The sequence below is a fragment of the Plecotus auritus genome (assembly GCF_963455305.1).
Source record: "Plecotus auritus genome assembly, chromosome: X".
In the NCBI taxonomy this organism is placed as follows: Eukaryota; Metazoa; Chordata; class Mammalia; order Chiroptera; family Vespertilionidae; genus Plecotus; species Plecotus auritus.
In genome coordinates this window covers 25,240,951-25,253,388 of record NC_137784.1, presented here as the reverse complement: position 1 = coordinate 25,253,388, position 12,438 = coordinate 25,240,951, and the positions used below count along the sequence as shown (strand labels likewise).

At 40.1% G+C, this 12,438-nt stretch overlaps 1 protein-coding gene across 1 annotated transcript in view; it reads left to right on the top strand.

Annotated features, from left to right (window-relative positions):
* The window catches only part of DMD (dystrophin), a 2,407,712-nt gene that overhangs the window by 467,949 nt on the left and 1,927,325 nt on the right, over nucleotides 1-12,438 (top strand). Inside the window, 1 exon segment of the mRNA XM_080651877.1 lies at nucleotides 6,244-6,362. Within this exon segment, the coding sequence (XP_080508003.1) occupies nucleotides 6,244-6,362 (119 nt within the window).

Here is a 12,438-nt window from a genome sequence, read left to right as displayed (position 1 = left end):
CCCAATATATGCTCTATCTTTGAAAATGACCCATGTGCACTTGCGAAGAATGTATATTCTGTGGCTTATGGGTAAAATGTTCTGAAGATGTCAATTAATTCCATCTGGTCTAGTGAGTCATTTAGGATTGATTTTTTTTTTGCTGATTTTTTGTTTAGAGGATTTGTCCAATGGTGATAGTGGTGTACTAAAGTCCCCTACTATGATTGTATTGCTGTCAATCTCTCCCTTGATATCCTCCAGGAGTTTTTTTTATGTATTTGGGTGCTCCTGTATTGGGTGCATATATGTTTACCAGAGTTATTTCTTCTTATTGGATTGCTCCCTTTAGTATTATGAAGTGGCCTTCCTTATATCTTGTTATGTCCTTCACTTTGAGATCTAATTTGTCAGATATAAGTATTGCTACCCCAGCTTTTATTTCCATTCACCAGAAAAACCTTTATCCATCCCTTCATCATCAGTCTGTGTGCGTCTTTTTTTCTGAGGTGGGTTTCCTATATAAAGCAGATATATGGGTCATGTTTTCTTATCCACTCAGTTACGCTGTGTCTTTTGATTGGGGCATTTAATCCATTTATATTTAAAGTTATTATTGATAGGTACTTGTTTGTCACCATTTTTATTCTTTACCCCTGTGTTCCTTCTTCACTTCCTATTTCTTCTTTTTACAGCAGACCCTTTAGCATTTCTTGCATTGCTGGTTTGGTGGTAATAAACTCCCTTAGTCATTTTTTGTCTATGAAGCTCCTCTTTCTACCTTCAGTTTTGAATGATAGCCTTGCTGTGTACAGTATTCTTGGATTCAGTCCCTTGCTTTGCATCACTTTGTATATTTCATTCCATTTTCTTCTGACCTAGTGTGTTTCTGTTCAGAAATCAATTGATATTCTAATAGGAGATCCCTTGTAGGTAACTTTCTGTCTCTCTCTGGCAGCCTTTAAGATTCTTACTTTGTCGTTGGAGTTCGCCAATTTAATTATGATGTTTCTTGGTGTCGATCTTTTGGGGTTCAACTTGTTTGGTACTCTGTGTACTTCTTCGACTTGCATAGTTTTTTTCTTGCCAATATCAGGGAAGTTTTCTGTCATTATTTCTTCAAACAGGTTTTCTATTCCTTGCTTCTCTTTCTCTCTTTCTTGTACCTCTATTATGCGAATGTTGTTTCATTTTTCATTGTCCCAAAGCTCCTTTAGGCTTTCCTCTTGCTTTTTAAGTCTTCTTTCCAGTTGCTGCTGTGTTTGTGTGTTTTTTCCTACCTTGTCTTCTAATTCACTGATGCTGTCCTCAGCCTCTTCTAGTCTACTGTTTAAGCCTTCCATTGTGTTCTTTATTGCAGCTGTGTTGTTCTTCATCTCCTCTTGGTTCCTTTTCATGTTAGTGACATTCTCATTCAGCTCCTTATAGTTCTCATTGAGTTGTGTGTATTTGTTATCCAGCTGTTTAAACATCCTTATAACCATTACTCTGAATTCTTTCTCTGATATGTTGCTAGCCTCAATTTCATTTAACTCCCTTTCTGGCGATTCCTCTTTTTCTTTCCTTTGGGGATTGTGTTGTTTTTTTGTCTTCCCATGTTTTGCTGTAATGTTTTAATTGCAGGTCCGATTGGTTTGATACTCAGTTTCTTTTGGGGATGGTGCTACTGGTGCGATCTCTCAGGTCTCCTGGGCTTGGTGATCTAGTGTAGCTCCCTACTTGAGCTATTTTGGTTCTCTTGATGTTGGCCTGTGAGCTGGAAAGGTACAACTGAGGTGTCTAGAAGTCAGCAACCGTGGAGGGGGTGTCTCAATTTTTGCTGTCTTGCACCCTTCATTGAAATTGTGCGTGCCCAGCGGGGACTCACAGTGGCACCCAGGAACCGTCTGTTGGGATGATGTGTCTCAGGAACCCTGTGTTCTGAAAAGGCATGACTGTGGTGTCCAGAGTTCTGTAGTTGTGGGGTGGGAAGACTCAGCTTTTGCTGCTGCACCTGTGGTGGATATGCGCACGCTCCCACTGGAGGATCACAAGGGCACCTGTGGTGCGTTTGCCTGTGAGGGTTGCTGAAGTACTCTGAAGGGCTCTGGCACTGAAGCCACGTAATTGAGGTGTCTGTGGGCAGGTATCCGGGATGAGTGAATTCAGAATTTCTACTGCCACAGGGAGTGCATCGCTATTTGTCCAAGATCATACCCAGCAAGGACTCAGCAGCTCCCACAAGCGCCCTGTGGATAGATGGGCTCAGGGTGCCTGCCCGTTGGAAATGTGCATGCGGACTGGTTGTGCATTTGCCGTCGCAGAGCTCTGATGCACTTTGAGGGGCCCTGGCGCTGAAGTTAAGCAGCTGAGGTGTATGTGGGCAGTTATTCAGGAGGAGGGAATTCAGAATTTCTACTGCAAGGCAGCGCGTCCTTGTCTGTACAGAATCACACCCAGCAGTGGCTCAAAGCAGCTCCCCAGAAGACCCTGTGGATATATGGGCTCAGGGTGCCTGCCCTTTGGAAATGTGTGCATCTGTGGCGGTGAGTTGCAGGCACAGAGCTCTGACGCACTTTGAGTGGCCCTGGCAGTGATGTTACACTGCTGGGGTGTCTGTGTGCAGGTATCCAGGATGAGTGAATTTAGCATTTCTACTGCCAGGGACAGTGCGTCCCTGTTTGTCAAAGATCACAGCAGCTCCCACAAGCACCCTGTGGATAGATGGGCTCAGGGTGCCTGCCCATTGGAAATGCGCGTGTGAACTGTGGCTGGCAGTGCGTTTGCCAGTGCATTTGCTGGCGCAGAGCTCTGATGCACTTTGATGGGCCCTGGCTCTGAAGTTACATAGCTGGGGTGTCTGTGGGCAGTTATTCAGGCAGAGGAAATTCAGAATTTCTACTGCAGGGCAGCATGCCCTTTTCTGTACAGAATCACATGCAGCAGGGGCTCCCAGTGGCTCCCACTGGAGGTGGAGGTCCCAGGGTCAGCGGGTCTGCAGCTGGGGTAGCAGGATTTTGGCTGGAGTGGCTGCTAGGTCGCGGGCAGTGTCAAAGTCCTGTCTGGGTGGTGGTGCTGATGAGTTCCTAGAAAAGGCCGCTGTCCCCTTCAAGATGGCGTGGGCTCTGTGCCCGAGCCTGCAGTCCAGGGAGTGCCCACAGTGGTAGTAGTCTCTCCTTGTCCAAGAGAGCCTGGTCTGCCAGCCCCTGCTGCTCCTGCAAGATTTAACTATCCCTTCCTCACTCACACACATCCACACACTCTCCTTTCATACCCTCACTCACTCACTTCCTCTCCCTCACCTCTGTCCTGCCAGCCGCCATCTTTTTTTTCCAGAGGTTAATGTTTTTAAACAATTATTATTTTGTGGGCAGCCTTCTAAGTAAAATATACCATATATTTCTCATGATGTAGATACAGTGACTAGCCCCATTTTACAAATTGGGAAACTAAGGCATATAGAAGTAATGTGATTTCCCTAAGACCATTTGGCTAATATGTGGTGGAATTAGGATTTGATTATAGAGGACTTTGCTTATCTACTAGTCTATGTTGTATAATTCAATATGTTTCCTCAAAATACTGGTAATCCTTAGTTACATTTCCCTTACTTATGAATTATGGTCTAGGTTAGCATGGGCAGGTATGTGGCTTTCCTCTACAATTGGTTAGTTTTACAATTCTTCATACATTTGAAAACCATAGTTATGTAAAATGTTAATTACTGGTGAGTTTTAATGGTTTAAAACAATTAATGGGATTAATTTTAATTCTAGAAGAGACCTCAGAGGCCATTTCATACAATCCCTTCTTTTTCAAATGAAAATACTGAAGTTCAAATAGATTACATGACTTAGATAAGTTCTTGCTTACATGTTCAGTTAGTGACCAAGGAGAAGGGGGAGGTGATGAAGAGAAGAGGGTTAGAATACAGAAACCATTTTATTCTTTCCCATCATACTCATTTAATCTTGATTACTTTACTGTAGGAGAGAAAACTAGTTTCCCACACTCCCCCACCTATATTCTTTTTCACTCCCATTACTGAGAAATGAAAAACTGAAGATGGGCAGAGGTTGTATAGTGAAGTTCAAGTTTCCCCAAATATTCTAGAATTTAAATTTTATTTCTTATAGTCTTCCACTACTGGAGGCAGCACTGAATTTATACATATATTAGGTTCTAAAAAAGTGTTAGCTATTTTGCATAACTTGGAATATTTAGGTTATTTAGGGGAGAGTAGATTTCCTAAGAAGTGCACAAAATTCTGGTGAGTTAATCAGGCTAGGAGCAATTTAAAAAAAAGGAAATGAGAGTCAAATGAGAAATAAAATTGGACCTTTCTTTTGAATTATGGTTTTAGAAAATAAGAGGAAATCCAATCCTTGTATTTTCTTCCCTTGCAGAGCATGAGTTCTTTATCAGGAGTCTACGGACAGACCCAAATATCATAAAATTCTATGCAAATTTTGTTTAAAGATATGGACAGGTTATTTGTCTGGGAAGACATGTCATAGCACTAATCAAATTCTCAAAGGTAACTATGATCCAAAAAAGATGAAGGACCACTTACCTTATGGTTTCCAATGTTGTTGGGGTAAATTGTAATTTCTTAATAGCCAAGGCCTTTGCGTATTCATCCCAGTTCCTCCTCCTAACCATATCTCCCACCACATGATACTAGAAATCTCCAAGTGAAGCCAAGCCTATGAGGTCTTGAATGACTGAGCACATTGTGCATTTTTCTTCCCTCAGAACTTTGTTTATTTAATATCCACACAACTTAGAATTCATTTTCAAATACTATTCTTAACGATAAACACAATCTACCATTTCAGACTCCCTTAAGCTTTAAAAAATGTTCTTGACCTCGTCAGATGTTAAAAAGGCTTATATCTTATCTGTAGCTTTCAAATTTAGAATTTAACTTACTGTGATGTATGCATTTTTCCCTCATTATATGTAAAATCCTTATAGGATAAGAACTGCTTCTTACGCTAGGTGTTTTCTCTGTTATCAAGTAAAATGATCCTGACATAGTATGTTCTCATCCATTTTCTGGTGTAGTCAATAAATGTTTATCGAGCCCTTATTATGTGTCAGGCTGCGTTTCTAGAAGTGAACAAAACTGGCAAAAAATAATATTCTGTATTCTACATTCCCCTGGGGGAGATAGATGAAGGATATTAATTAAAATACATAAAATGTTAAATAGTAGTAAGTGCTAATGAGAAAAATGCAGAATAGTTAATAGGGAAAGGAAATGAGTGTATGTAAGTTTGATTTGGGAGTGAACAATTTTAGATGTGGAAGGGCAAGGAAGGAGTCACTAATAGTGTGATTTTGGAGTAAAGACTCAAAGTATGTGGAGAGAACCATGTTGATGTATGGGGAAAGAGAACTCCAGGTGGAGGTAAAGCAAATGCAGGAAACTAGCCTGTTTGAGGAATATGAGGAGAGAGGCAAGAAATAAAATCAAGGGTCTAATGGTGAACCAGACCATGTAGGTCCTTGTTAAATCAGTACGTTTTACTCCCCAATAGCAGGGATTTGAGAATAATATTATGATGAACCATTTTAACAGATCACTCTGGCAGCTCTGCTAAGAATATATTAACAAGCACAAGGGTGGGAGTTGGGCAGCCATGGCTATTGCAATAATCCATGCAGAATAAAATGGTGATTTTGGATTAAGGTGATAGCAGCAAGATAATGAGGAGTGATCAAATTGTGGAGATATTTCCAGCTAAGTGTTGTATGGGAGTGAAAGAGTCCTCAATATTCACTCCAAAGTCTCTTGTCTGAGCATACTGAAAATTTGCATTTGTCATTGGTTGTTGAGTAAGGGAGGACTTCAAGAGAAGTAGGTGGGTTTGGGGGAGAGTGTGATGGGGATGGATATCAGAAGCTCAATTTTGGACATTTGAGTCTTATGGTAACTCTAAGTGGAGTAAGCAGATGACCCGAGAGTCTGGAATTCACGAAAGAGGTCTGGACTAGGTTTATATAAATAGAAGTTACCAGCAAATGACTGGTTCAAATCCATGAGATTGGATTTAACACATTATTGTTTCCTGGGTGAGGGAGAATAAATTCTGGTTAATTTCCCTCGGGATTTTTAATTAAAATTGTGCCTTGTTTAAGTGAAAAAACTTATTGAGGGATATCGAAGAGTAAAAAATTTAAGGGCTATGGGCATGGGTTGTCAATTAAAAACCAGAATTGAAGTGAACTTTATGAAACATTCTAAATTGATTTATATTAGTCTTTGTGTGTGTGTTTTAGGCCAGACCTGTTTGATTGGAATAGTGTGGTTTGCCAGCAGTCAGCCGCACAAAGACTGGAACATGCATTCAACATCGCAAAATATCAATTAGGCATAGAGAAACTACTGGATCCTGAAGGTTGGTATATTTCTGGACTACCACTGTTTTCAATATCGTTTAATGTTTATTGCCATAAACTTAACATTTCCAGAAACTAGGCCCAAAGTAGAAACTATGCATCATATGTTTTTCTGTAGTCCAGATATATTTAAAAAGTTCTGTATTCTTGCAATATATCATGAATTGTTCTTTGTGATTTTAATTCTCAAAATACCAATATCTAAAACTAAAGTGTAAAATTTTGGGGGAAAATAATGCCTTTGGAATGTATATGCCTCATGGATGAGGCATACTACATTCAGAGTACATTGACTCCAAATAATTATAAAAAGTTCATGTTTTGCTTATTCTACCAAGAGATTTGATACATTAATCAGCTATAATTAATTAGCCACTCTTGCCAATTTCATTCATATACTCCATAGTTTACTGTTTAAATTAGGAAATCTGTTCCTGGCACTGCTTCTGTTATAATTTGTCACTCTGAGGGAAACCCTCCATGGATGGTTATTATTTTCTGCTTCTTTAGTTGACAGACAACACTGTTTTTATATTTTTACCAGGGCACAGATTCGTGCATATTGAAAGGAAATTGGGAGCCCATGCCCGGGTGCCCAGGCAGTTTCCACGTCCCCATGAGCTGCCGGGAAGTTGCGTGGGGAGTCTATCCTCCTCCCCACAGCTTCCTGAAAAAATATTTCTAAATGTCCCTTCTGTGGCCAGGGTCACACCTTGCTGGCTGGGAGGTTCCCCAGTGGACACATTGGGCCGTGCTGGTTGCTTTCCACCTCTCGGAGCTGGATAAGAGATGCTCTGAGATGAACAGTACAAAGTTGGGGATCTTGGGGGGCGGGGGTGCTCTGTTGCCCACGTCCCACCCTTCAGATCCATCTCTTTGACTTTTACCCCAATTGTCAGTCACTACATTGTGGCCATTGTTATATTGCTGCCTTCCTCTGTAGCTCTGGGGCAATGGGTAAGGGATGAGATTTGATCTTGATGCCCAACGCAGAGTTCTAGGAGCCCAGCAGCGATATCAGGCTCATCCTGGTTACTCCGAGTGTCTACGCCCCAACCGTTCTTTGGAGCTTGTAACTGCAGGCTTATGGGGTATGAGGGATGCAGTAGTGCACTAAGCGGCAGGCAGCTGGGGAGGAGCCTGAACCAGGGCCGGGCACTGCACTGCTCCTGCCCACCCCAGCCCCGGTGTGTGCCTGCTGCCTCTGCTCAGTAGCCCTGCTGCAGAGGCCATGAGCCCGGCTTCTGGCTGAGCGGCGCTCTAGCTGTGGGAGCGCACTGACCATCAGGAAACTCCTGCATTGAGTGTCTGCCCCCTGGTGGTCAGTGTGTATCTTAGCAACTGGTTAACCAGTAATTCCATTCATTCGGTTGTAACAGTCGCTTAGACTTTTATATTTATACTAGAGGCCCGTTGCAGGAAGATTCCTGCAATAGGGCTTCCTGTGGCGGTCTGCTTCCCTCCCTCCTCCATCGCCCCACCTGCTTCCATCCTTTCTCCCCTGCCCCGCCTGCTTCCCTCCCTTCTCCCCAGTCCCGCCTGCTTCCCTCCCTTCTCTGAAGCCCCACTTGCTTGCTTCTCCACAGCTTCTCTCCCTTCTGCAATGCTTGGCTTCCTTCTATGCTGTCTTCAGTCTTCGCTCTACTCCTGGGTATGCAAATTAACCTCCATATTGGGTGTGTTAATTTGCATACTTGCTCCTGATTGACTGGTGGGTGTGGCTGGTGGGTGTGGTTTGTGGGTGTAGCGGAGTGATGGTTAATTTGCATATTAATCTTTTATTAGATAGGATAGATAGATTATATTCCACTTACGTAAATTTCATCCTTATCTCAGATGCTACATGGTCATACCCTCCAGACACAAGGATTAGAGGGATAATCATTTCTGACCTCTGTTTTTCTTCTGGCCTCTGAAGCACTTTTTGTTTGTTTGCTGAACTCTTTGAAATTGCAGACTCTGTTCTTACTTTCTTGAGGCTTTGCCACACTCTAAAACCAGAAGTTGAAGAAACAGTGTAAGTGGGACTGATAACTGTGATACAATCCAAGCTGATATCTGATTAGGATTACATAATTCACTGGTCTTTGGAATATTGAGTCATTTCCAAATAAGGAGATCCTTGTGTGGTGGTGAAAAGCTCAGAAATAACTCAGAGTATAGCCTTTCATTGGTGAATTATCATCCACCAGAATCAAATCCTCAATCCTGGAGACCCAGAAACCTGATTGCCTCATTTTATTCCAAGCAGATCCATATGGTGGTGGTGTTGGGGGGTGGGGAGTTTACTTTAAAAGAGCTCAAAAAATGATATATCAATCAAAATGGAAATTCAGTAATTTAAAATGAGATATTTAACTATCCCAAGGACCATAATATTCATATCTAACTGATCATTATATTGCTCTTGGTAAGCACCTGTACCTGAGAAGGAAAAGTATAATTATACAAATGTGTTTCTGAAGTTGGAAACAGATTAAATTCATAAGAAATGTTTCTTCTCTTTAGATAGTGCATAGCTGAGCACTGACTCCTGTAACCTCTTTTGTTGCTTCAGTAGGTGAAGCCCCAAGTTTAGCTCTGATGAAGAAATTGTATCAGTCACATTTTCTTGTTTTGTGGGATGGGAGAAGGTTATATTATTGTTTATTTCTAATATTGGTTTACAAGTTTTGTCATACTCCATTGAGGTAGAGAGGGCAAATGTAATAAGAATATGTACTCCAAACCCTGAGGATAAGAGCTGCAGTATATGGATTTGAAGGATAAGCCTATAACAGTTTTTTTTTTGGTTTTTAATTACATCTATATGTGGTAGTCAGTTCCCCTTATCTGGAATATATGCTGTAGTTATTCTTGTGTGTGTCCTATCTTTCATAAAATAGTAACAGTAGCTTTAAAATAGATATTTTTCTCATTAAGTAATAAAATAGCTATTGATCTCTAAGTCCTCCTTTGAATCAATGAAGTAGGGGTAGCTAGATAGGTATCCACATCAAAATCAGAAAGTATAGATTGATTAACCTGTAATCAGAAAAGGGCAGTTGCATAAACAATGTATTTTATAGCATAAAATAGCCTGATATACCCAATTCCATGTTTTCCTAAATGGAAGTGTATGTTGAAATGCACATCATATAGATCTATAGGAATACTATTATGATAGTTCCAACTTGACAATTAAAAGAACCAAATATAATATGAAGTACAAGCTGGTTCGTAGAGATGAAACCACTAGTTATAGTTTCATTTTGCTAATAAACTCTTCCATCTGAAAACCCTTTCTATTTATGGACTCCCTACCAATTCAAAGCATACTCTATCTCCTAAAATGGTTTATTAAAAGTTTTATGGCTGCCAATAAGATGGAGATTCAACATAAATTTTATATTTTTAGATACATATCAGTTTCTGCCAGTATGTTAGGGAAATACCCAAATATTAATTTAAAAATTATTGTTCAGTATTTTTCAAGTGATGATACCAATGGTAATGAAAAGAAAACATATGAAATATATCATAAGGGTTTTTATTTGCTGAGACAGAATAGCAAATAGCTTCTAAGATTTAGAACATTCTCTGCAGTGTATCTAAGAGGGGAGATTCATACATTTATTTCATGCCTTATGTGGTAATTACCATTGAGAAGTTCATATTTTTAACTAAATATTGATTCTTTAGCTTATGCATGACAATGTTTGCTATTCTCCAAAGTAATTTTTACCTCATATCTAATATGCCCCTTAGGAGGTTAATGAAATACTTTATGTTTGTGGAGGATTTTATTATGAGGGGATTGAAGTTACATTTAGCTTAAGAAATACTTGCCAAAAAAAGTTTTTAGAATTTTAAATATATGTTTTGTTAATTGGATTGTTTTATAAATTAAAAAGTCACTGAAATCTAATTTGGAGGTTTTCATGTATTGCATATACCAACTTTGTTATGCTTCAGCATATATCCTATTGTGAATCAGATAATTCACTTTCTATTACAATTTCCCTATAAGACATATTTGATATGTACATTGTTGCTTTCATATGCATTGTTTACTTCCCTAAGTTTCAAACAAATTGGCTTGTTTGCCAATCTACACAACACTTTCTGCATTAAGAGAATGCTTTGTCAGATTTTCCTTGTGAACAGCAAAGTGAAGATGTTATTTTTAAGGAATAAAAATATGGGGGATAAAATTGTTTATGTTGTAGATGCCTTTTGCTTATGTAGTACTGTAGTATGTCATTTCCATTTGGGATATGCAATATAATGTGGAAAGCCCTCACTTTTTAACCAGGGTAACTTTAGAATGAAAAATTAATGATGAGAGTCAAATTTGATGAACACTCGGGCTTGTGAGAAATATTTGTAACCTCAAAATGACATTTACAAACAAATTAGCTTGGCTTTAATCCACTTCATTTAAACTTCATGACAGTGGTGACACAGGTGCTATTTTTTGCTTGGCTAATCCTAGCATCACTCCTCAGTTGGTTTTAGAGTCTACATTTCTAAGAATTAGCTCTGCCATTTGGAAAGTTTTACTCCTGACATGATCTCAGACTACACTTTGTATGCATGGAATTCATTCATCTTTAAAAATATATTCAAAGGCAAATATATAGCATTTGCTATGAAACAGATGATTGTCTTTAAATCTTCTTATTTGGGTTTGATAGAAATTTTGACAACAAGACTCTCAGGAGAGAACCCTGATAGCAGAGGACCAGAAGTAGAGACCGCATAGAGACTGGTAGGAGGGACCGGTGGTGCAAAAAAGGACTGGCCAGGTGCCCACAGACAGTAACTGAGGTTCTGGAGAGATATCCCAGCTGTGGGGGATTGCCACTGAGAAATCTGGAGTCTAATCCCCAAGCTGGATCCCCCAATAGAGAGCACCAGAACTGATAAGGGTACCCACATAACATCTGGCTATGAAAAGCAGCAGGGTTGCTATCTGCCAGGGACAGATGTCTGGAAATTCAGGCACCCTCTTAAAGGGCCAATAGACAAAATTCCCTGTGGAGCCACCCATCTTGTGCTCCAGCAGAGGGAGGACAGAGTGGACTGGAGCGGTGCAAATAGAAGTGAGGATAGGGAATTCTGTGGTTAGAGCTCAGAAGGCAGATACCCCAGTTTTCTGGGCTGGGTCCATCCCTCATGCAGTGGAGGACATCTTTCCCACACAGAAATTTGCTATACATGAGACCTTGCATCAGGGGAAGACAGTGGACCCATCCTATTGGAAAACACCTTGCCCCATGGGTACAGAGTTCCTGAGGCCACTTAAGAGAATAAAAATAACAAATAGCCTCCAGGCAGAAGCAACTGCCCCACCCTATTGAAAGAAAACTCTCTCCACAGCTGAGGACAATTGTCTGAGGGTAATTCAAGTTGTAATCCTATGTCTGTAGGCAGAGGTGATCTCTGAAGGCTTTGAGACTTTGCCTGATCAATCTAGTCAGAAACAGCATTTGACACTATCTTGCACTAGAGATTGAGAGGCATAGCAGATGTACCTAATACATATTCACAAACCCAAACAGGCAAACAAAATGAAGAGACAAAGAAACAACCCCTAATAAAAGAACAAGAGAATTCTCCAGAAGAAGAGAGAAATGGAATGGAGATAAGAAATTAATCTGAAACAGAGTTCTGAGTAATGATGGTAAAGATGCTCAACAGCATGAAAAAAGATATAACAACTATGAAAACAGAAATAAAGAATGACATAGCACAAATAAAGAACACGAAAGGAATACACAACACATTAGGGGAAGCTGAGCATTCAATCACTGACTTAGGAGACAGGGTTGAAAAAAATCACTCAGTAAGAGAACAAAAAAGAAAAAAACAAAAACAATTAAAAAACAGGAGACAGCTTAAGGGAGCTGTGGGACAACATGAAACATAACAATATTAGAATAGCAGGTGCGTCAGAAGAGGCAGAAAAGGAGAAGGGGATAGAGAAATAATCCCTTTCATGTTTGAAGAAATATGGCAGAAAAAAATTCCCTAATCCGGTAAAGGAAAAAGTCACACAAGTTCAGAAGACACAGAGAACCTCAAGCAAGAAGA